Source organism: Squalius cephalus (genome assembly GCF_949319135.1).
Source record: "Squalius cephalus genome assembly, chromosome: 22".
NCBI lineage: Eukaryota > Metazoa > Chordata > Actinopteri > Cypriniformes > Leuciscidae > Squalius > Squalius cephalus.
In genome coordinates this window covers 5,064,924-5,090,203 of record NC_137143.1, presented here as the reverse complement: position 1 = coordinate 5,090,203, position 25,280 = coordinate 5,064,924, and the positions used below count along the sequence as shown (strand labels likewise).

The 25,280-nt window shown below is 39.8% G+C and overlaps 1 protein-coding gene across 6 annotated transcripts; it reads left to right on the top strand.

The window, feature by feature from the left end:
* The first annotated feature begins 386 nt into the window (after nucleotides 1-386).
* Nucleotides 387-24,179, top strand: hipk1b (homeodomain interacting protein kinase 1b). Of its 6 annotated transcripts, none has more exons than XM_079857758.1 (16): nucleotides 387-704; nucleotides 6,858-7,546; nucleotides 8,757-9,130; nucleotides 9,293-9,416; nucleotides 11,494-11,613; nucleotides 11,734-11,820; nucleotides 11,907-12,091; nucleotides 12,186-12,523; nucleotides 13,135-13,253; nucleotides 13,526-13,660; nucleotides 15,526-15,686; nucleotides 16,748-16,900; nucleotides 17,124-17,255; nucleotides 17,898-18,109; nucleotides 18,208-18,338; nucleotides 22,678-24,179. In XM_079857758.1, exons 2-16 carry the CDS (start codon nucleotides 6,860-6,862, stop codon nucleotides 23,077-23,079), a joined length of 3,360 nt encoding a protein of 1,119 aa, XP_079713884.1. In that variant the 5' UTR covers nucleotides 387-704; nucleotides 6,858-6,859; the 3' UTR covers nucleotides 23,080-24,179. The 6 variants fall into 6 exon arrangements, with proteins under 6 accessions (XP_079713884.1, XP_079713885.1, XP_079713886.1 ...); XM_079857759.1 differs by having other exon boundaries at nucleotides 389-704; nucleotides 15,529-15,686; XM_079857760.1 differs by having other exon boundaries at nucleotides 389-704; nucleotides 17,127-17,255.
* The last annotated feature ends 1,101 nt before the right edge of the window (nucleotides 24,180-25,280 follow it).

Below are 25,280 nucleotides of genomic sequence, written 5' to 3'. Positions count from 1 at the left end.
ATTGGCATTAACACTTGTAATATGCTTAACGTGTTATGTCTTTTTTTAACCACTCTGGTTCTGGATTCGAAAATCTTATGAGCTTTTGTAAATTCTTAGTTTATATCGCAAGTGTATATTGCACTATTACATATCATAATAGCCTAATGTATGTTAACTGCATTAATCGTAGTGGTACGTTATAAAAATTACATGGTTGTCTAATATCTTCCAGTACAGTTTACGTGAAATGGTCCGTGTACGTCAATGACGTGTTTCCAGTAGAAACGGGAAACATGCAGGGCAGTGCCATGGTATTTTCCCATCATCAACAGTTGCACAATTGCTAATCTCAGTTCGTGTTACAAAACGCGTAAAGCCGTGTGCGCATGCGCAGTGCTGCGCCCGTGGACAGGAAGCCTGAGTCTGACTGAAGCAGCTGATAATCAGGCTTCGGATGTACCGGGAGCCCGACAGCCTCTTTCTGCCTGGGTTTTAATCAGGTTTATTTTTAGTACAAGGACAGAAATCGACGATTTTATGAGCAGTGGCACTGGTCACGCTTCACAGTGACTGATGGAGCTGTATTTTTATTCCGATCGCTGTTTATTTTCGAGTTAACTGTTGGGCCGGAGTAGCTCTGAAACAATGAAGGCCTAGAATCCAGATCCGAGGGATTTAAAGCTCTCCTCTGTCCCAGACACAAGGATCAACGACACGCTCAGGTATTAATATAGCAATAAGCATCCATAATATATACATCCACAATGTCTTTAATGACACTAATGTTGACATTTAATGCGTTTGAACGTGCTTTTGTGAAGGGGATTGAATTTGCTGAACTCTGGTAATTTCCCCAATGATTTTTTTTTCATGTATTGTGAGTTATTGTGGTACTTTAATTTTAGTTTTGCATTTAATATGTTATATTGTAACACTAACTTTAACGATTGGTTGCTTATCAGCGAACAGATGATACAATGTTGCGAACTTATAACGTCTGCAGATTCTAAGATCTCGGCAACAATGTCACTAAATTCAACGACTGCGGTATTAATGTTCACATATCAAGGAACAAGCTTAGTGTTTTTGAGTTAATTTAGGATTTTTTTCTGTCTTTTTTGTTGCTTCACGACAATAGCGCAGTTTTCTCGAAAAGGGTGGAGTCGTTCGGTGGTTGTAAACATATACATCGGTTTGGTTTCACTGTAAAACTCGTTTAATAGACAGTTTGTGCAGCTCTTTGGAAATCTTTGATATTTCAGTTCTGTTTTGATGCATTTATTTGATTTAGGCTAAATGTTTAAATTCGACGCTCCTGTGCCTGCTCTTCTCTGTGTAAATGTGCTTGAGTGAATCAGGGGATTTAAGCTTTTACAGACAGAAGAGAGAGAGCCTTGGCCGGCCAACTAACTACCAATTTAAAAAAAAAAAAAAAAAAAAAATATATATATATATATATATATATATATATATATATATATATATATATATATATATATATATTATTAATAATGTTGTTGTTTTTGTCGTTGAAACACATTACACAGATATGGGATGAAACTTGTCTGACAATTTGCCTCCCTTTAGTTTTTCAAGAAGCAACGTCTTCTCTATAAAATAATTATTTAGCGATTGTCACAGATTTTTCTCTTATATTTTTTTATTACATTAATTCACTACCCCCAAAACTACTTGCTTTGAGACAACAGCCTGGTACTGAATAAAAATATACATTAAACTTGAGGAAAAACATTACTACTATATCTCAAATCTTTACAGAAAGATTCATAAAGGAAATCCTGCACATTTAGGTTTCGCTTGTGTCCCTACCAGTTGTTGTTATGAGTTGTTGTCAGCATATTTATGAAATCTAAAAGATTAACATTACAGGCTCTGTTTTTTAGTAATTTGTGCATAATTTATTGTATGCCTACTGTCATTATAAAGAAATTGTTTGCAATTTTTTGGTGTATCTTAAGTCCTTGTGGTAACCAGCAACACCAGAAAAAGCTAAACAAAATATGACTACTGAATTTAAAGGGTTAGTTCACCCAAAAATGAAAATTCTGTCAGTAATTACTTGCCCTCATGTTGTTCCAACCCCGTCAGACTTTCATTCATCTTCGGAACACAAATTAAGATGTTTTTGATGAAATCTGAGAGCTGGCTCACTCCTTCATTGGCTGCTAGGTAATTGATATCTGCCATCCCAGAAAAGTTAGTAAAGACATCGTTAAAATAGTCCATGTGACTACAGTGGCTCAACCTTAAGTTTATCAAGCGACGAGAATACTTTTTGTGTGCAAAAAAAAATTAAATAACGACTTTATTCAACTATTCATTTTCTTGACGCTGGTCAGTTTCAACGCTGGTCATGTGTGTGATGCTGGTTAATAGTGAGCCTACGTTCTGACGTACAACCCAGAAGACGCCACTACGTGAACTCGCTCAGGCCCGCACAGAAGAAAATTAAAAATTCTTTAACATTTCGAAGTTCTACAGATGGTGGCGCCAGCACCTGATTTGGTAGCGCTGTGGGAAAATTTAATTTTAGTTAATTTAATTTAATAAGTTAATAAGTTAATTTAATCATAAAATTACTATTGTTTTGCATTAAGTGCAGTTACTTAACATTACATGTTTGTGTATTGGAAATCTAACAGTAAAGCACTGAGCTTGAATTGATGTATAGATAAATACTTTTATTAAAGGTCCCATTCCATGGATTATTTTTATTATTTAATAATGTTTCCAGGGGTGCCCTTATAATGTTAGTATGTTTTTTAGATCAAAAATTGTTATAATTTAGAAATAAAAGGCATATTTCCTAGCCTGATTTCATTCCCTGGTTTGCTACGTTCACACTGCAGGGCTTAATGCTCAATTCCGATTTTTTGAAAAAATTCGATTTTTTTGCAAGGCCGTTCACATTTCCAATTAAATGCGACCTTTTGTGATCTCCTGTGTGAACGTGAAATGACCCAGAAGTGACCCGCATGCGCAGAAGAGTACTCAACGGTCAACGACGTCACTTGTTGTTTGCGGAAGTAGCTAAACTTGAACTAACTGTGATTCTCTCACACACACACACACACACGAGCGCGCGCAGCGACCGTTACACAAAAGCCAGACAGCAGCCGCTGACCTATCTAATATCAGATTCAGCACAAATAAGTTAACATAACGTATATATAATGGCCGTGGGCTTTTTATTTATTTATTTTTTTATTAACGGGCTCGTCGAGGTCGACCCGTTCGGCAGATTTACCTCAGCTCGACGAATATGCAGTCCGTTTTCAAACCGACGACTACAGAATTATGACGTTTTTCGCGTATTAATGACGTGCGGGTCGGATACATGCGACCTGGCCGTTCAGACTGAAGTCGCATTTCAAAAGATCGGATATGTATCGGATTTGGGACCACATACCCAAGTGGCCTGGGTCGCATTTGAAAAGATCGGATCTGTGTCGTTCAGACTGTCATGAAAAGATCAGATACAGGTCGCATAGGGGCAAAAAAATCGGAATTGGGTCGTTTCAGCCTGCAGTGTGAACGTAGCCTCTGTTTGAAGGGGCGTGTCTGCTGTGAGACTTCAGTGTAAACGCCCATTGCTGTGATTGGCTGACATGCTTGCATATGAAATATCTGGCATTACATGTGGAACTATCTGGAAAACTTTTACTATTACAGCTATTATACGTTTTTACTATTACAGCTATCGGGATTAACGAATCGTGAGAAGTTTTTTAAGTATTTAGATCTATTCCCATCACATAAAAGGTCGCAGTGATGAGCATTGAGCAGATGACAGTCTGTTGATCGCGTGAAAAAAGATCTTATCATTGCAACGCAGTTTCTGCACTCACTAATGATTTCACCAATGCAAACATGAGGTATATAAATACAGTAAGAGCTTCGTTGTGCAGTGTAACAGCGTCATTGATTTCAAAACGAGTTTTGGCAAGTCTCCAGATAAACTCGCGCTGTGTGATTGACAGCTTGGGCAATTGGAAAGGGATTGTTCTTTGATCGCTTTCTGTATATTAATCACAGTTTAAGTAAGATTATTTTCATCCTACTAAGAGAAACGAACGATGTGAAGAGTGATCGCTACTTCCATATTAAATCACTACTTACCGCTTGCTGGAATATAGTTGAAATTGCCCCAGCTTCGTCAGTATGAAACGCTGAGAGAAGTCTGCTTGATATTATCCCAGGTTAGAAAAACAGTCCGTGGTGAAATGGACAGAGCAAACTAACAACTTCGAATTAAACTTTTGCGGTATCCGATTATAGATAAACATCAACCACGTCTGTTGACATTTCGCCATCAATATGCCTGTGTTCCTGTGGGCGGAGGTTACGGTTCTAGTGACATCACTAAAGAAGGAAGTAGAGGGATGTAGTCCAATCCAGCCGTTTTTTGTAGTCAACTTCTGTTAAATAAAATATCTCGCTTGGCATTGAACTTTGAGCTTTATAATTTTACAGATATTATTTATACTCTAACAACAACATTACACACTAACTAAAGTTTGAAACATGGGATCACATAGAACGGGACCTTTAACCACAGTAACATGCAAAAACTTAATTTTTATAGGGAAAAGTTAAATATTCTACTCCTATTAAATGTAGGCCGTTGTTGCTCTAATGCAGTGGTTCTCAAACTTTTTTGGTCACGCCCCCTTTAAACCTTAATAAAAAAAAAATATTTTTAGCTTTTTGTGTAAAGTTTTTGTTTTTCATGAGACTAAATGACTTCCTACTTTTTTCCAGTGGAAATGGCCAAGTAGTCAATAAGTCCTCATGCCTTTAACTTTGACCCCTCCGCTTCCTTGTAGTCTTGCAGATGCAGTGTACATTTCTATTAGTGTTCACTTTGTCAGCTATTTTTTTTTTAGTCTTAGTCCTGAGTCAAATATACATTTTAGTTATCGTATTTAGTCATCCATGTCCTGTTTTTGTTTAGTCAAGTTTTAGTCGACTAAATGTCTGAGTATTTTAGTTTAGTTTTCATCATGCTGCATAATGGTTAAATTGATAATCCTGATTATTTTGCTCATAACAATTGTTGTCATTTAAGAAATGTATATTCATCAGAATTATTGCATTTTCACCTACAAGCACAAATCAAGAGAATGTTAACCAACCCATACACATGGATTTAAATAGTTGAAATCTGGCAACCGCAAGGAGGAATGCCTGTAGCGGCTCATTAAACGGTCATTTTTTGTCGTCTCTTTTTTTTTTTTTTTTTTTTTTTTACAAAAACAGTGATTTTGGAGTTTTTATTTTATTTTTTTAACTACATTTAGTCTTGTCTTTCGTCAACAATATTGCATGTTTATTAAGTCACAGTTATCTTTTAATGACGTCTCGTCTTTGTCTTGGAAAATTAAGGTCATCAACAAACATTTTTCGTCATAGATTTCATTAACGAAATGAACACTATTTTCTATCCAGTAGATGGTTGGCTTCCTTGGGGCAGAACAGAGGTGCGCTCACTCAGTTGTTTAGTAAGACGGCCACACAAAGAGGACAGTCATGCTTTTGCTCAGGGACATATTTTTAATATCGCATCTACATCACAGCCTTTTGCGATTAGATAATCGCAACGTTTCAAATCGCTTTTGCGATCCGATTTTGATAAATCGCTTAGCCCTAGTGAAATTATTCTTATTATATAATTTATTTTATTTATGCAAAAATTTTTGTGCCCTAAAACAAAAAAAAATTCATCTAAAAGTTTATTTGGCAGTCTAGATTTTTGATGACCTGTTTTGCGTATTTAATATATAATACATTATTTATTTTATACAAGTGTACTGATTGGAAAGGCTTGTTGTTCAATAAATGTTTAATTTAATACATTTTCTGAATCACTTCTTATTAACTGTTAGATTTTTTTAGCCGGAAAATCGGCTAAAAACAAATTGACATCATATCGGCCATTGGCTGCCTCGATTTCTTAATATCGGCGGCGTCAGAGAAAAACCCATATCGGTCGACCTCTGCTCAGGGTTCACCAAAGTTGAACTTTGGAATGCAGTGAAATGCACAACTTTTCACATGACCTTGCGTTTCCAGTCTGACGCATTCATGTGCATTTGAATGGAAATCAATCAATGGAACAAAATTGCAGTGTGACCGCCTCATAATATTGGTCCGAGCTGATAAACATTCTGCGCAGTGCGGCTCAAACGAGTTTTCGCTTCACTCTTCCTTTGCCGTTTGATGTTTAAATATGTAACAGAAGTGGCAGCTCTTATTAGTTGGGCAACGTGTTGCTTGCACCAGTCCACTAACAAAATTAGTCACCCCGGCAAGAAAAAAGGGCGCACGAGCCTTTATATCATCCTCTGGTGTGGACACTAAAATAGTTATAGTGATGGTTATCTTTATAGTTATTGTTAAATACGTTGTGAAACGGGCCTTTAGAGTATAAATGCAAACCTCTATTTTGACATGCAGTATCAGACAACTGCAATGAGCGTGAGCTTATTTTGTCCATTAGATCGAAAGATCTGAAAGAAAAAAAACAAATAAAACCTGTATTTACCCACCCATAGACCCTCACCTCGAAAGCAGGACAGAACATCAAGGACACCAATAAATCAGGACAGAAGTGGTCGAAAGTGGACAAAAGAGATTAAAATACCAGGTGTAAACGGGTGTCTGCTTTTGATACGATCGACCAAAATGCATCTTAATACCAGATGTAAACAGGGCGATAGATGTGTCTATTTATAATAAATATTTTACAGATTTTTGCTTGACTGTTCACCCGTGTTGATATCAGTGTTGCCATTTAAAAGTGCTTTTTAATCTTTCTGTTTTCAACAATGTCAAATCTCATCTAATATTCGCAGGCATGGCTTCACAGCTGCAGGTTTTCTCCCCTCCATCTGTGTCTTCCAGTGCCTTCTGCAGGGTGAAAAAGATGAAGGTGGAGAGCTGTGCTTGGGATGCTTCCAATGAAGCGTACAGTTCTGTGGGCCAGTACAGCTTCAACCCCGCAGCGGGCCTCCCTTTCGGCACCTCCGGCCTGATCTTCCCCCCAGCGTCCCGGGGCCAGGTTGTGGTCCGTGCCGCAGACAGCACCGGCAGCCTCCCGCGTGGGTCCAGTCGCAGGACCTCCCACAACACCCACCACTCGGATTCCCACTCTTCCCGTGGGCACAGGTACGGTGTGAAGAGGAAGAATGAGGAAGTGGAGACTTCCGGAGGAGGTGGAAGTGGTAGCGGCAGCGTTCAGATTCTGGAGGAGCTCTCGGCTCCTGCCTTCTCCGCTCGTACCGGAGGAACCGGAACCACCGCCCAGTCCATCCCGCACTCGGCCACCACCACCAAAAGCAGCAGCTCCAATGGGGAAGGGGACTACCAGCTGGTCCAACACGAGATCCTCTGCTCCGTCTCCAACAGCTACGAAGTTCTTGAGTTTCTCGGCCGGGGCACGTTTGGGCAGGTGGCCAAGTGCTGGAAAAGGGGAACTAATGAGATTATGGCCATCAAAATCCTGAAGAACCATCCATCATATGCACGTCAGGGACAGATCGAGGTATGTTATGATAGTATCTGTGTTTCTGTACTGGTTTATTGTTTGCAATCTTGGGTTGTTACCGCTTATCAAGATTTCATTGTAGCCTAATTTTACTGCCAAGACCCTGGTAAAACTGGGAACCACCAGAGGCACAACGATGCAATATCACGATTCTTAAGCCACAATAAAATCTTGTGATTTTAAACATATATCGCAATAAAAACAGATATATGATGTACATCATGTTTCCAGTGTGTACATTTCACATCATCTCCTTTGTCCCCTCCTAACTCGTATTTCAGACATTTTTAATAGAAATCACAGTTGTGAAACAAAACTGTTTGCACATTTATGTTTGCACTTTCAATTCAGTGTACTTTTTTTTTTTTTTTTTTTTTTTTTTTTTTTTTTTACACAATACATATTGTTTTAAGCAGTTTTACAAAGAACAACCTTACCAACAGCATAATGAAAAAGTCAAAGGTGACTATACTTTACGCTCCTTTTTTTAGTCGATGTAATTGTGTGCTGAATCATATTTATATTGTTGATTTTGGAAGATGCATACATTTGCCATTAACAGTTAAAAACTTGGATGAGGTTATTTCCATTGTGAAATCGCCTACACAATAACAAAAATGGTTAGATTTCGAAAAGAGTATAACTGGCATCACTGAATGTATCAGGTGAGCTATCTGTAATGATGAAGCTGGCTGTTTTACATGTCATTCCTCCCTCATAGCATAATTTTCCTGTTTTTTTACTGTGTCACTAATAAAGTAACAAAGATGTTCAGGGAAATTAATAACGTGCGTAATAACTCTGCACGCTTTACAATGTTACCTTGTAAATGGTTTAGGGTAAAATTAAATAAAATGCACAATATTGAATGTATTATTTTCTTAGCACCCCCTTTGAGCTGTTAACCCCCACGAATGGCGTGACAGGTTGTGTCAAAAGCACATAGAACCCTTTATAATCAGTGGCTCGTAAATCTTTGACGTAAACTTCGCCTTCAACAAACACCCCCTTTCAAAAATATTGCTTTAGGTACCCCACCCTCAGCTCACTGTGTGTTCGAGAGATGCAGTACCGTGAAATGTTGCCTTTTTTCTCCCTAGAATAAAAAGATTACCTTTCTAAGAACCTGACACATGTTTTAAGCTAAATTAATTGTTTTGTCCCTTTTATTAATTGTGGACACTTTTCGTCATTGATCCTCTTCTAGGTGAGCATTTTGAATCGTCTCAGTGCGGAGAACGCTGACGAGTTCAACTTTGTGCGCTCCTACGAGTGTTTCCAACACAAGGGCCACACATGCCTGGTGTTTGAAATGCTGGAGCAGAACCTTTATGACTTCCTGAAGCACAGTAAGTTCAGCCCACTGCCCCTGAGGCACATCCGGCCCATCTTGCAGCAGGTGGCCACGGCCCTGATGAAGCTGAAGAGCCTGGGTCTCATCCACGCTGACCTGAAGCCTGAGAACATCATGCTGGTTGACCCCATCAGACAGCCCTACAGGGTAAAGGTTATCGACTTTGGATCAGCCAGTCACGTCTCCAAAGCCGTCTGCTCGACTTACCTCCAGTCACGTTACTACAGGTGAGAAGGGATTATCTGTAATCTGTAGATGTTTAATGATCAGGCATCCCTGTAGAAGAGATTACCTGATGGAATCCTAAATGATTGATTGATCAAAGAGAAATAGCCTATATTCATTGATTGATACTGAAATGGTATTTTTTTTCCACTTTCTGTTCACAGAGCCCCTGAGATCATCCTGGGTCTGCCATTCTGTGAAGCCATTGACATGTGGTCGCTGGGCTGTGTGATTGCAGAGCTCTTTCTGGGCTGGCCGCTGTATCCAGGAGCATCAGAATATGACCAGGTCACATATATTATGTTACTATTGTTATTATAGTCTATTGTTACTAATTTAATAGTCGACTAAACGTTAGTCGATGAAAATTGTATTAGTCAAAAGAAACAAAAAAACTCCACAGGAAGTAGTGAAGTCACGCAGTCCGTGAGGGACAGATTGTTAACGGCGGGTCCTTGTGGTAATTACAGCATGTCAGGCAGGAAATCCAAATTTTCTCCTATCATCAACCTCAAATATGCATATTGTTCAAACATGCTAACCTAGATGAGTGTGTGCTATTGAGTGTTTGTGCGAAGTGTGGAAGCTAAAGTGTAGCGTTTACTGCATGAAGGCGCCAGAGCGATCACTCGCTTTTCTTTTTCTGATAACAACTTAAAATACTTTTTTGGTCATACAGATAAGAGTAATACATCATTCGAAATTGTAAAGGGTCTTTTATTTGTGCAAACTCACAGTAACAACAAAACGTTGTGCTTTTGTAAAATAAAGAAAACAAACAGAATGCGCTTTCTGCCATCTTGTTCTCCGTGAACTGGAGTGCGTCACAAAAATGAACTGAAACTCAGCGTATAGGCTACTTGCCTCAGTATTGATTTAGTTCCGTTGTAAAGATCATCAATATTATCTATAAAGCAGTTCTGCAAAAAAAAATATCATCCAGCTCAGTTTTCATATAATGCCATCAGTACAGTCAGATCAATAAATAAAAACTAAGTAAGCCAGAGGCGACAGTGGCAAGGAACCCAAACTCCATCAGGCGACAGAATGGAGAAAAACCAGGCTCAGTTTGGGGGGGCCAGTTCTCCTCTGGCCAATGAATGACCACGGTGTGAATTCAGAACCGGATCGATAGCATTCAAATTTTCATCCAGTTCCTTCAGCTTGAAGATCGATTCACGCCGATATGGAGCCAAAGCTGGCGATAGGTTCTGTGTGGAGGACCTGTCTGGTTCTCGTGGTCTTTGCTGAGGATCTGTGCCGACGACTGTTGTGTCGACGAGGTCTTCACAGGGGATTGTCTTGTAGACACGGCCTCTGCTGACATTCAGGGCTGCGTTTTGGTTGTGTCTAGTTGCAGGTCCACATCTGATCTGGATATGGACCGGATCCGGCTGACTACGGTAACCTCAGGATAAGGATGAGACAGACAGACTTATATGAGTGTAGATGTCATTCTTTTTGCGATGTAACAAGTACATCGGGTGTTAAAGGAAGGGTCTTGGTTGTCCTAATTTATGCAGCCTAACAATCATTTAACTGATTTGAATAATAAAAATTGATCATTTGTTGTGTATGAAAGGTGTTTTTAGTCTATAATTAAACTGAGTGTCTGCTTCCCGAACGAGGTTAGGAATAATTCCAGAGTTTGGGTGCTAAATAGGAGAAGGATCTACCACCTGCAGTTGATTTTGATATTTCTAGGTATTTTCAATTGGCCAGAATTTAGAGATCACAATAGACGTGAAGGACTATAAGAGCTCGCTTAAGTACTGAGGAGCTAAACCATTTGGTGTTTAAGTAATTAGCAAGATTTTAAAATGGAGCCAGTGCAGTGTTGACAGAACTGGGCTAATATGGTCATACTTCCTGGTTCTAGTAAGAATTCTAGCCCCCGGTTTCACAGACAAGGTTTAAGCTTAGTCTCAGACTAAAATGCATGTTTGAGTAGTTTCAACCGAAAGCAACTCGCACTGATATATCTTAAAATATGTCAATGCCATTGCTTTGTCTCAAGATGCACACCAGTAATGTTTTTTTCAAAGGCAAGTTTATAAAAGCTACTTAAATGCCCTAATTGAACTAAGGCCTAATCCTGGCTTAATCTAAACCCTGTCTGTGAAACCGGGCCTATATGTATGGTTTATTAAAACTGCAGAGGTAAAATGTAAATTAAAATTATTGTGACAGATATGAAGGGGGAGGGGAATTCATACTTGTGTTGGGTTTTCATACATGCCTCGTGTTACAATTACAGAATTGAGATGTTCTTCAAGATGGCTTGCTTTGATTTGTTTCTGGGTCCTTTGTTGAAATCTTCTCTAGTCTTTGTTCTAGACTTGACATTTCCTTTTTCCCTCTCCAGATTCGGTACATTTCTCAGACACAGGGATTGCCTCCAGAGTATCTTTTGAGTGCTGGCACAAAGACAAGCCGCTTCTTTAACAGAGGACCAGACTCCAGCTATCCCTTGTGGAGGTTAAAAGTCAGTACTCATCGTTAAGGTTTTTTTTTTGGCGGGGTTAAAACAAAACTAACTCTGAATGATAGAACAGTTACCCTTTGGTGAATATTATACTTGGCTGACACTTCTGTATTTTTCTAGACCCCATCTGAACATGAGTCTGAAATGGGCATCAAGTCAAAAGAAGCGAGAAAATACATCTTCAATTGTTTAGATGACATGATGCAGGTAATTACAAATAGATCTCTAGGATGGAATCTGTCAATACTAGACGTCTAATACTAAATCTTTCTTGTTTTTTGATCGGTTTCCAGGTCAATCTGCCAACTCATTTAGAAGGGACGGACATGTTGGCGGAGAAGGCGGACCGACGGGAGTTGATTGACCTGCTGAAGAGGATGTTGAGACTGGACGCTGATAAAAGAATCACACCCACAAAAACCCTGGCACATCCGTTTGTGACCATGAGCCACTTGCTGAGCTTCCCACACAGCTCTCAGTATGTCCTGTTGAAGAAGACTTTGAATTCTAGCTTTTGTTCATTTTGAGAGATATGTGTGTTTAAATTGGTTCTCATATGATTTTTTTTGTAGTGTGAAGTCGTGCTTCCAGAACATGGATATCTGCAAGAGAAGGAACAGTAGCTTTGACAGTGGAAAGGCCCTGTTTGCTGCTAACGCTGTTCCTGGAACTGCTGGAAACCTGACTGTGACCTTCAGCAGCCAGCTTAACCAGCACAGCCAGGTCCCGTCTGCTGCTGGAGCTGTTCCTCTCCTCAACTACCAGCCAGCCCTTTACCAGCAGGCTACCATAAACATCCCAGGCCTGGCCCAACCCAGCATCCCCATGCAGACCCGCCCCACACAGCTGTGTGCTCAGACTGAACCTTTCCAGCAAACCCTCATCGTCTGCCCCCCCACCACCATCCAAGGTGAGCTGGAGCAGGGTGCATTATGGGTGTCTAAGCCAGACTTGACTTGTTGCCTTGCCGCCCTATCAGGCAATGACTTTTATGCACAAATGTACCTCCTGAAACCGATTTCAAACAAGACTTCTGAGGCAGCATAATGGCTGAATGATCTACAACGAAAAACAAAATGGAGAAAGTTGCTGATAGCGAAGTGAATATTTAACGGTATACTGCAATACTACTTTCTCTCTAGAAATATTCAAATGTTAAACAAGGCATTAAAGAACAAACTGACCACCAAACACAACTTTCAGATGGCGTCTTAATATTTTTGCTCATATATCACAGAATTGAACACGGAATTGTGGGATATCATGGGCAGTGAAGGATACGACAGTATGTGACGAGATCATTTGATTTGGACATGCCTTGTTGCCTTCCTCCATTTGCTGCCTGCAGAGACAGCATTTTTTCAGCTTTTGGACGCAGGCCATTAGTTCTAGCTAAAGCATTGTTTCATCATTTTCTCGTTGAATATTCCGTCTCAAAAACGTCACGTTGCGTTATTAAAATGTTGCAAACAATTAATTTGTGGTACTAAAAATTAAGATGCTCTTTTATTTTTCCCAAAGGGCTTCCATCTTCTAATAAAACCTCTAGCTATCCTGTCAGGATGGAGAATGGTGTTCCTGTTGTCCAGCAGAACCAGTCCACGCAACCCCTTCAGCTTCAACCCAGCATGCTGACACAGGTAAGACATGCAGCACATCTGTTTCTCTGTGTATAATATCTCACTCTGGCATAATATCTAACTGATCACTGCAATCTGATGAATTGCAAATTAATCCAGTTGAGGTGGAGAGGAAACGTCCGTTCTTAAAGTCTGCACCCCTTCTGCTGCTGGCAAGTGCCAGTAAATGGCACGTGAGATCACAGCCTTGTACCCTTGACCTGAGTCTGACCTTTTGTCTAATCTTTCCATGCTTTTTGCCCCTTTCCCTCCATGGTGCCCCTCCTCCATAGGGCTCCTGCACGCCTCTGATGGTGGCCACACTGCACCCCCACACAGCGGGAGTGGCGTCCCAGTACCCGCTGCCCCTGGCACTGGGCTGTGGGGCAGGACGGCCTGCCCTACTGGAGCAGACAGCCACAGTGCTGGTAAAGAGAGACCCACCCAGCGCTCTACCACTAACATCACTTCTCAATTCCCCTCTTTCCAAAATCCTCCTTAAATGCATCCTTCTTTCTTTCTGATCTCTCTGTATTTCTTTCTGAACATTCTTTGATCTTACCTTTCTTTCTTTCATTGTTACTTGTGTATATTTATATTTTTTTCTTATTTTTCTGATCTCTCTTTGATTATTCTGGGCCTTCTATGATCTCTTGTTGATCTTTACGGATCTTTTTGATCTTTTTTTTAATCTCTCCAGTCTTTCTTTGATCTTTTTTCTGATCTCTCTCTTTGATCATTATGGATCCTCTGTGATCTCTTGTTGATCTTTATTTAACTGGTTTTCTGATCTCTCTTTGATCTTTTTTTCTCCAACTTTTTCTGATCTTTTTTTTTACTTTTTCCTCCTGATATGTGCTTTTCTTTCAATTATTACTTGCCCCTTTTTTTTTCCTTTTCTGTATTTCTAATCTTACTTTCTGATCATTCTCCCTTTCTCTTCCCTCCGAGTCACTCCCGCATCATTCTTTCTCAGTGCAGGTCTGATACAGGCATGGGAGGCATGTGCTGACTCTTCTGTGCTTTGCTTGCAGCTTCTTGTTGTGTGAATTGTTTTTTTTATTTTTATATATAAATCCCTTCTCTGACCTCCAACCCCTCCTTCCCCAGCCTCACTGTCTGTTTGGCCCTCCGTCTTCTCTCAGGGGAGGAGACTGACCTTGTCTACAGCTCAAAAACATTTGCAGCCATGTTCCTCTCTCTCTCTCTCTCTCTCTCATAGCCATGTCTGTCCGCAGGTACTCTAGTGCTGCCCGTACCAGCATGGCAGATCTTTTGGGCAGTTTTGCTCTGTGGAAACACTTATTGTTTTCTGACTATTTAACAGCCACGGTTCTTCCCAACAGGTTGCCGGATTACTGTCTTTCATCCCCATCTTAATTTTTTAATGCTTGTGTATCATTGTTGCATGCTGTGCTTGTCTTGGCTTTTAAAATCATACGAAATGGCTGTGCTACATCTAAAGCTGCCTTATGCTCCGGGAGAGAATTGCAGAATTTTTGTGCATTGATGGATTATTTAATTCATTCGTTTTATTTATTGGGGTGTTCACTTTAATGAGTGCAGTGATGTCACTGCGTGTTTCATCAGCATGTTAGATGAGGTTCTTCGCTAGGGATGCACCGATATGAACATTTTGGCCGATACCGATAACCGATAATTCTTTATATTTGAAATCCGATAACCGATATATTGGCCGATAAATCTAAATCCAAATTTATATAATTTTTGAGAGCCTGATTACAAAAACAAGTCTCACCATTAAATCCATGTCTCAAACACACAATTATAATGATGTTCTCATGGTAATTTTATGTAGCCGATATGTCACATGCACATGTTGCACTTTACTGTATTTTCCTTTTCAAAGTGATTTCAATCATATTTCAAGCAATTCAAAACCATCATGTTGAACAGTGCGCATCTGAAGGAAATAATACATTATTTATCGGCTTTAATATATCGGCCAAATTTTCTTATCAGGCCGATAACGATAACATTAAAAATAACTGATATCGGCCGATACCGATATGTTGGCCGATATATCGTGCATCCCTATTCTTCGCCATTCTAGCATGACACAAATGATGTATAAATTCAGATTTAAATGGCCATACATGCATCAATGTCACTCATTGTGTGGTGAAAGCTTGGTCATAGCTGTTTTACCCTTTATTCATTTGTTAGTAAAACTTGTTTTTTAAATTTGATTGAAAATCAGTGGTACACTATGACTAGTTCAAGTATTGAATAGTGTCAGTGTCACTAAGGCCGGTATTTTGTAATCCTCCAGCAGGCCTGGCCAGCGGGTACCCAGCAGATCCTCATACCCTCTGCATGGCAGCAGGTTCCTGGCATGACCATCCACAACTCCAGCCACCAGCCCGTAGTGACCGAATCACCTCTGGAAGCCCTACTGTCCGAAAACACTGCACCGCAAACATCAAGCTGGAGGTAGAGCTACACAATAATAATGAATAAAGACCTACTGATGTCTACTGTAGCCATCAAAATAACACTTCAAATAAAGATTGTATGAATTACCTCGTTACACCAGTAGGCAGCGACAAGTGAATTAAAAAAATGTATCATTCAGCAAGGAAACAAGTGAAAGTTTTGAGTCATTGAATCATTCATTAAAAAAAAAAAATCTAATTAAATATTAATAGTTATTTAAGTGGCTGCAGTCAGAACGTTTACTCTTTTCTTAATTTTCTCCCGGTTCAACGGCCGGCAACACTTTATTTCGATAGTCCACTTTAGACATTCTACTAACTATAAGTAACTTTGCAGCTACATGTCAACTAACTCCCATTAGAGTATTAGTAGACTGTCTGCTTAATATCTGCTAACACTTAACACTTACTTAAAATTTTGTTGGACTCACAACAGACATTCTACGGGACTATAAGTAACTTGGCAATTACAATTCAACTTATTTTCCTAACCCTAACCTAACAGTCTATTGACAGTCTACTACAGCCTACTAATACTCTGAGTTAGCTGACATGTAGTTGAAAAGTTACTTATAGTTAGTAGAATGTCTAAAGTGGACTATGGATATAGTGTAACCCAACGGCCGCTTTTTCATGTATTTCGGGAACAGTGAATGAATTTACATGTTTTAAATCAGACGGATCTGATAATCTGAATTGCAGTGCAAACTAACATGGCAGAGCCCATCAAACGTTATAGATCAACTAATAAGATTATTATAACGGTGTTTAAATGACCAAACGTATTAATTGACACATATTTGAGAATCATAATATCAGATAATTCATGATATTAACAAGTTTGTGGATATTTTGAATGAAAAATAAAAATAAATAAAATAAAAGCGATGCATCAGTCATACAGTGGTATTGTGGCTGCGGTGGATCACATGACAAGCATTTCACATTTACATGGAAGCAAGGCGATACATTCTAAAATCACACTGGAGGCCCAGCTAGAATTGATAAAACATACATACGTGTAAAAGGGTTAATGCTGATTTGTTGGTTGTCTTACAGGGTGTCACAGAGCGGTCAGCACAATGGCGTTGTCCAGCAGAACCCACACATCCTTGGCAGTCTCAATTCCACTCAATCCCTTAGTCGAGGAACCTCTACGGTCACGAGGTCACAGAACAAGAGGAGCAGGATCTGTTGTGACACTGGCAGCAGGTATTGGGCCACTTACTTTTGACACTCAGATATTTCAATAATATAAACGAAGTGACATTAACAGTAATTGTTGTTGTCATTTTGAACTGGCATTTTGTTTGTAAAGCTTGTGCTATATTTAAAAGAAAAACATGATTTGATAAAACATGCTTAATGTAGTGTAAGTGTCCCTGTATGTGGAGAGATCTTTTAATATACCGTCTGACCATTTCTGTGTTCACAGCAGTGCTCAGTCATACAGTGCTATTCTCACTCAGCCCATCATCATCTCTGACACCCCAAGTCCTGCTGTCAGTGTCATCACCATACACAGCGACTCTGACGATGAGGACGAAAGGAAGTTCCACCCCGTTAGGTGAGGTCACTACCTGCTAATATACATACACAACCAGGTTTATGAGAAACGTATAACTTGCAATTGATGGAGAGTTGATTATAAAGACAAAAGATTTCTATTTCAAATGAATTATTTTCTTTTATTATATATAATTCTTTAATTATTAGAAATGTTTCTTGAGCAGCAAAATAGGCATATTAGAATGACTTTTTTGAAGGATCTTAGGACAGTGAAGACTGGAGTAATTTAGCTTGGCCATAACAAGAATAAATACAATCCTAAAATTTGTTATAATAGAAAACTTATTTAAAAATTGTTATTCACATTACTGTTTGAGTGTATTTTTGATCAAATAAATACAGCCTTGGTGAGCAGAAGACTTCATTTTGAAGAAGGCTTCATTTAATAAAAAAAATCTTACCAACTCCAAGCTTTAAAACGGTACTATATGCATTTAATACTGACATAATGTCTTTCACAATCAAAATAGCTCAATCTAACTTCAGTAAACCACACTGAAGTGTTTGAATATTTTAGCAAATGTGATGAATGTTACCAGTATGCATGTTTGGCCACATTTAACCAAATGTATAATTATTCCTTTCATTCATGTGAAATTCCATGGATTTTTAAAAATCAGCATTTTTTTTAATTTCTCAGCTGTGGCCCCAGCCACAGGACTAATGTGATCAGCTGTCTAACCGTTCATGACTCGGACTCTTCCACCGCCAGTCCTCTAACTCCCAAGCCCCAGAACAGTCATGTGGGGTTCCAGTCCTCACGCCTGTCCAAATCCATGGCAGTGGTGGCTCCATCTGTGAAAGCGCAGCCTGTGGAAAGCTCAATATCAGCCAAAATCCCACTTGCTGTAGGCGAGTATCATCTTTTTTTTTAATTCAGTGTAGCTTGGTCAACAGCTATTTGGTGTACTTTTATTAAACAAATACTTTTTTGGCTGTGTTTGTTTTAGGTCTTACTCAGAATTACTACATGAAGCCTAAGAGAGCCGCTGCCGCCACAAGGCAGCAGAGCAGCTCTGGAGAGAGAGTCACTGACCCCCAACAGGAGCCCAGCAGATCTCAACCACTTAACCTCAGTCAGGTGACCACATCTGTCAATGCACAACACCGCAAGCACCGTTTTGAGACCGTTTTGAACACTGTATTTTTGTATTATGTATTTGCTCAATAACTGATTTCTAATGTTATAATGATGATGATGAGAAATACTTTATTCATCCCTTTGGGTAAATTCAAGCATCCAGTAACAAACACCCAGATCTTAATAATAAATAAATCAGCCACAACAACCAAATTAAAAAGATGTACAAAAATGAACGTGCATGTTTAAAAGGCACATAGTAGAGCCCTGCACGGGCCTCAAATTTAGGCCCGAGCCCGGCCCTGGCCCGAGACGCTCAGGCCCTAGCCCGACCCGTGTCCGACAGCTCATCAGAATTATCAGCCCGAGCCCGACCCGAGCCCTTTTTTTTTTTTTTTTTTTTTTTTTTTTTTCATTACACAGCGGCAGCCTGCCCTATTTGCAGCCATTAAAATAGCTCAGTTTTGTTAGTTATGTTTCTTTGTTAGTTATGTAAATTAATGTTTCTTTTCATTTCTTTATTAGGTTAATTTAGACAAATGTTTGGAGCATTTTTTTTTTTAAATGACGACCAAGCAACCCGAGCCGACAGCAAGTAAAACATGTTTGATCAATTGAGCCTCTCAAATCAATGCTATAATACTTTACTTGTCTACAATAAAATCAATAGATATAAAAAACTTCAAGCATATCACACAGACAGTTAGTTTAATAAATGTTTATTTATTAAACCACAGTGAGTAAAAAAATTTTTTTGAAATACTGAGGCAGGCTCAGGCTGCTCGCAACAGCGCTTGCAAACGAAATGAGCAATAGCCTATTAAATTAAATAAATTAAAAACAAACTTGCAGATTATCTTACCTCAAAAATGCACCACAGAACATGGCCATTATTTTTTTCCAGTGGTTTCCAACAGTTAAACGAAAACAAAGTCCAATCAAACGAAAAACATCAGAGGTTTCCAACAGTTAAACGAAAACAAAGTCCAATCAAACGAAAAACATCAGAGGTTTCCAACAGTTAAACGAAAAAAGTCCAATCAAACGAAAAGTTAGAACAGTCTCTAACAGAGCATCGTGGAGAAAAAGAATAGCTAAGCATCCACAGTGGAAGGTTTTAACCCAGTCCTCCTTTCTTCTATCACGAATTCTTCTCACGCATGCGATTTTTCTCTTAATATTCTCCATTATTTGCACATGAGGTGAATCGTGGGTCGCGCTGACGGGAAACCTTCTGTGTGCGTGCGTGAGACAGACTGTCATGTCAGTCATATCATGTCAGTGTAATTTTAAGATTAGCTGATGGCTATAATGGCCAGTATTTAAAACACGTTTTAAGTGCAGGGCACGTCCAGTTCCCGCGCGCGAGCAGAGAGATTCGCGCTCGGCACATTATATTCCGTGTGCGAGCAGAGAGATTCGCGCTCGCGCATTATATTAATGTAGCCTACTTTCACGCTACAATAATGCGCTCTCGACATTTGACAGGAAAAAAACGCCATAAGTTATGAGGTTACGAAATGTCTTTCTATGTTTGTTTTTCTATCGTCAACGTCAACTTCTCATATTTTTTTTTTAATTAATGTCTAAAAATATAAAAAGCAGGATAACCCAAAAAAGGCCCGAGGCCCGGCCCGCATTTTAACTATGACGTGAAAATTGGCCCGAAGCCCGGCCCTAGGGGCGTAAAAAAGTCGGGGCCCGTCGGGCTCGGGCTGAAATGCAGGGCTCTAGCACATAGTCCTTAGAATAAATAATTAACTCAAATTAATTTACAGACTCAAATATTGCACATGATCCCTAAAAGTCCAATAATAAAAATGAATGGCACAATAAAATAAATACCAAAACGGACCAGAATACTGCCTCAGCATGTTCAGTATTTTGTAAAGTTGTAATAAGAGCGGGGTGAGGGGGATCAAGAACTGTTAAACAGCCTAATGGCCATAGGGATGAAAGATCTTCGAAACCTCTCGGTTCTGCAACGCAGTGAAATGAGTCGTCTGCTACAAATGCTCCTCCGATTGATCAAGATGTTATAAAGAGGATGTCCGGTATTGCCTGCAATTTTCTCCTCATGGATCTCTCCACTACCACTCCCACAAAATCCAGACTCCTGCCAAGCACCAAGCTGGCTTTATCCACCAGTTTGTCCAACCGCCTATCGTTCCTGTCCATCATATTGCCTTCCCAACAAACTGCAGCATAGAAGAGGACACTAGCCACAGCTGACTGATAGAACATGCACAATGCAGACATCGAGGCCTGAACTTCCTGAGGCAAAAGAGGAGCAGAGGGCATCCGTATTTAGGGATCAGTCCAGCTTATTACCCAGTTACACACCCAGATACTTATAGGACTGCACCACCTTAATGGCCTCCCCACGTATACAAACAGGCTGCAATTGTGTCCTAGATCTCCAAAAGTCCACCACCTCCTCCTTAGTCTTTATGGCGTTCAGAAGGAGGCAGTTCTTGTTGCTCCATTCACTGAAGGTCCCTTTCCTGTGCATCCCTGATACACGTCACATTAGCTGTATCAGAATATTTCTGTATATGGCAGGACTCAGAGTTGTTTAAGTGTAAATGGAGTGAACGAGAATGGAGCTAAGACAGTCAGTTCCCTGTGGTGCCCCAAACGCTGCTCAACACTGGCACATAAGGTCTAAGACCGACTGCCAAGAGCTCAATATCCTGACTGCAGATCCTCTCCTTGACTATAATATGACCAGGGTTACACTATCGGTTATTCACAAACAAAATCAGTCCCCCACCTTTACTCTTCTGGCTCACCTTTACATCCCTGCCTGCACCATAGAGAAGCCTTATGTCCACACATGCATCGGGTGTATTGTTTAGCCAGCTCTCCACAAAACGCTTAAGGCTAAAACGCTTAAGTCGCTGGTGCCTCGTGCTCGTCGCCCTTGTTGGGCAAAGAATTAACATTCCCAATAAGTATCGATGGCAGAAATGGCTTATGTCTCCACTTCTTGGCTTTTCATTTTTGCGTTAGCTCTTCCACAGCTCAGCCGGTATCAGATGTTTAACCCCGCATCTTGAACTTTTCAGCCCCAGAAGATCATCCCGCATATACACCAATCTGACTGCCGCTACACTCATAATAAAAAAAGAAAAAGCACACTAAAGCAGACAAAAACGCACACCAACGAGAAGAGCTACTCGGACATGCGCAGAAGTGCATAAGTATGTTGTCATGTTTATCAAATTAAAATGGATGAATACAGATCCCTTTAAAATAGTTTTGCTTATAAAATAGGCTTATGTTAAACGTTATGTACTGCTTAATGCAGTGCCTGTATGTGCAAAAATAAAGTATTGAATAAAAAGTGTTTGCCTCCATGAAAATGTCTGAAATACAGTAGTCAACATTTAAAGTGGATCCAATCCTTTCATCAAAGTTATACATGAGTTTTGAACAATACTCGTTCTTGTCTTAGGACAACTTTGACCTTTTTTGATCCACTTCAAATGTTGACAACTGTATCTGTGTGTTTGACAAATATTGGATCTAATCCACTTCATCGGTAGTCAAAAGCCGATCACAAAGAGATTCTGGAAAATACACGGATAATGTGTCCCGGGATTTTGATTTTGGTTCAATCACACTGCCAGTGATTTACCGGAATCTGTGAGTGCGTTCACACGCATCCCGTAAAGATCCCGTGACGTCAGGATGTGTTGTAGAAAGGCCAGTCTAATCTTCCGCTACGGCTTTTTCCATTGTAGTCGAGCACTTGGTGGATTTTTATATGCAGCGTCTTAAGTTTCCTAATGATCTGCGCTTTCGATCTCGAGAAACCACGCTCGAGCATTTTTTTCCGGATTCAGTCGTACACTAAAGCATCGCGTACCGTTCCTCAAAGCTGGCGAACGATCTCAGCTTCAGTGCGGATAGTAAGGAGCTCCTGGTCTCGGCTTCATTCTAGTTTGCAGACATTTTTTCATTCTTTCTTTGTTGATGACGAACACAAACTTTCTTCTAAGAGCAACAAAATACCCCTTACGGCATCGGTCCTGGCTTGTGTTCACACAGGGCGCGTTTCGGGACTGATCCCGGCAATTTTACTTGGTCCCCATCCCGGCATCGATCCCAGGACGTGTTTGCGTTCACACAGAAGGCACTCTAGCAATTTTATGGCAATTTCCCGGGATCAATGCCTTCAGTGAAAGGGGCCAAAGTATACGCAAACACTGTGAAAAACAGAACGTGTCCGACTTCACGTCTGCAAGCATCAAATCTCGCCGATCAGTTAAATCTAGCCGCTTAATGTATGGTAAATACATGTGCTTCAATTTCCTTTTTTTCCTCCTTTTTCCAGACCACTGTCTCCTCATCCCAAGGACCATCCGGTGGCTCATCGTCCCTGCGCCAACAGCACACGTACCCTCCGGCCTCCTCTCATTACTGTCTCCAGGAGGCGCCCTCGTTCACCAGCACCCCCAGCCTGTACACCTACCCCACTCCCGCATCCCACATGGAGCACCTGCTTGTCCAGGGCTCCTCCCCCTCCATTCATGCCCCGCCCACCAGTCACTATGCAGCCAGTCTTATCCCAAAGGACTCCATTGGAGGTGTGGTCCACAGACTCTCCACCCACTACCAGCAACATTACCCCGCTCACCCTTATGTGACCACGAGCACCAGCACCACTAGAGGAAGCGGGGCGTACAACAGCTATCAGCTCAGTCCCCGGAGGGTCCCTCAGTACCCCTACATATGAGACGCACAGACCACGTCTTACCTTTTTATGACCGACAGACCTGCCGTCAACTGCTGCAACTGTTTTTAGCTATCCTATTTATGTTTTAGAACGTTGTTAATATTTAGAAATATAATATTTGCATTTTGAGAAATCCAGTGTCTGGTTAGGTAAGTTTATTTTCTTAGCTCAAGGAACGCTGATGTGTTTTTAATTCGCAAGCAATAGCGGAATAATGCTGACATAAAGGAACGGGATCGTGATAGTGTAATATTATCTGTTCAACTAAAATCCTTACACTAATCCTTGACATGTTTTATACTCTATTTTGATTCTGTGCCGTGTTTTTGTTGTCGTAGGATCTCTTTGGTTTTTAAATTATGTTTGATTGTGAAGCTGACTGGTTCTAAACCACTTTTCTGGGAGGTCAACAAGTGGATGGAAAGAGAAAGAGAAAAAAAAAAAAGATGTGCCCTGGTCGTATTGTTATTTAAGTTAGCTCTTTATGTGATTCAAAATCAAAGTCCTTGTAGAATCATAGTGTATGTTGTGAGGAATATAAATGGATAAGGAGTAACATCAACTTCCTGTTTTTATTATGCTAAAATTCTTTAATCATGTCAGTGCTCATGAATTCTCCATGGAGAAACTAGTGTTAGGATATTTAGCAGAAGAGATGGGATGTCAAAGCCAATGAAAATGTGATGCTACTTTGGAAACCATAATCACACACCAACAAGTGGTTTTCTGACATTGTGTTTTTTGTTTGTTTGTTTTTTTGCAGCATTTATGAGTAGTCTGCTTTTAAAACTAGAGTACACCAAAAATGTTGCTGACCCTTGACCTCTGTTTGTGGTCTTAGTGACGGACAGCTTATGTGATATTTGAAATTCTGCTCAAAATGACACTGTGACTGACCTCTATGGTCCTCTTTGTTCTGGTCTCAATAACATGACGTGCCTTGACATTCTCTCGAACATGTTTGGCTGTGTTTTTGAGTTCAGAGAACATTTAGCATCAACCAAGAAAGTACTGTACACATTTTGTAATGTCAAACAATGACAGAAAGAAAGAAAAAACACCTCCATTGTAATGCCATCAAATAAACAAACATCAATTCAGTTTTATCTGGCTGCATTTTTAAGCTTTTAGTTTTAGTTTGTGTTTTCTGGGAACTTTCTTTCAGTTGTTAGCTTGTGTAATGCTACACTGTTAAAAAAAAAAAAAAAGAAGGATGGATGGATGGATGGATGGATGGATGGATGGATGGATGGATGGATGGATGGATGGATGGATGGATAGATAGATAGATAGATAGATGAAAACTCCTTTCTCCGAAATACTGAAGCCTTTATAAAATAATGCAGTGTTACTGCACAGCCATACAGTGCTGAGGCTTACTCGCACGCTATTGGCTGGTCAGTGGGAACTGATAACAGTCAAGATAAGAATTGCTATGGATTCAGGTTTTTACTGACTGAAGCGACGATCGCTAGTCGTGGTTTCAGCCAGTACTGCAGGGGGCGCATGTGCAGCATACCCAGAGGGAGATGAAGCTGAGGCCGTAAGACCTAGCATCCTCTGAAACATCCCCTGAATTCGGTTTCAGAGATTAACAGGGGTGCGTTTCCAAAAAGCAATTTCCACTGGGGGCCGCGCGTTGAAAATACATGATCAAGCCAGCCAGCTCATTTTTAGTATGAGCGTCTAATCGTGCACTTACGGGTATGGGTGCTGGAAGAGGTCAAAATTGATTTTAAGACTCTATTTCTGCTATTTTCCATCTTATTAGGACACAAATAATACAATATCGTGATTTTTTTTAAAAAACATGACTTATTTTATTTTTTATGATTTTAATGTTTGTAGGCCTTTATATGATTTACATTACATAATTTATTCACGTTCATATTAATGTTAATTATCATACATCAATTTTTTATATATTTTTATTGTTAATTTGAATGTTTTTATATATATTACACATGAATTATTATACTTTATTAATGTTAAATTTAATATTAATGTTAATTATACATTCATTTTTTTGCATTTTTATTGTTGATTTTTATGTTTGTATAAAAGTATACATTCATTATTATACTTTATTTATTAATGTTTATTTATTTACTTACATTTTTCATGTTAATGTAAATGACAGGCTTTTGGTGGCTTTTAATCTGTCAATTATCTTTGAATTGCATATATGAGCTATACAAACC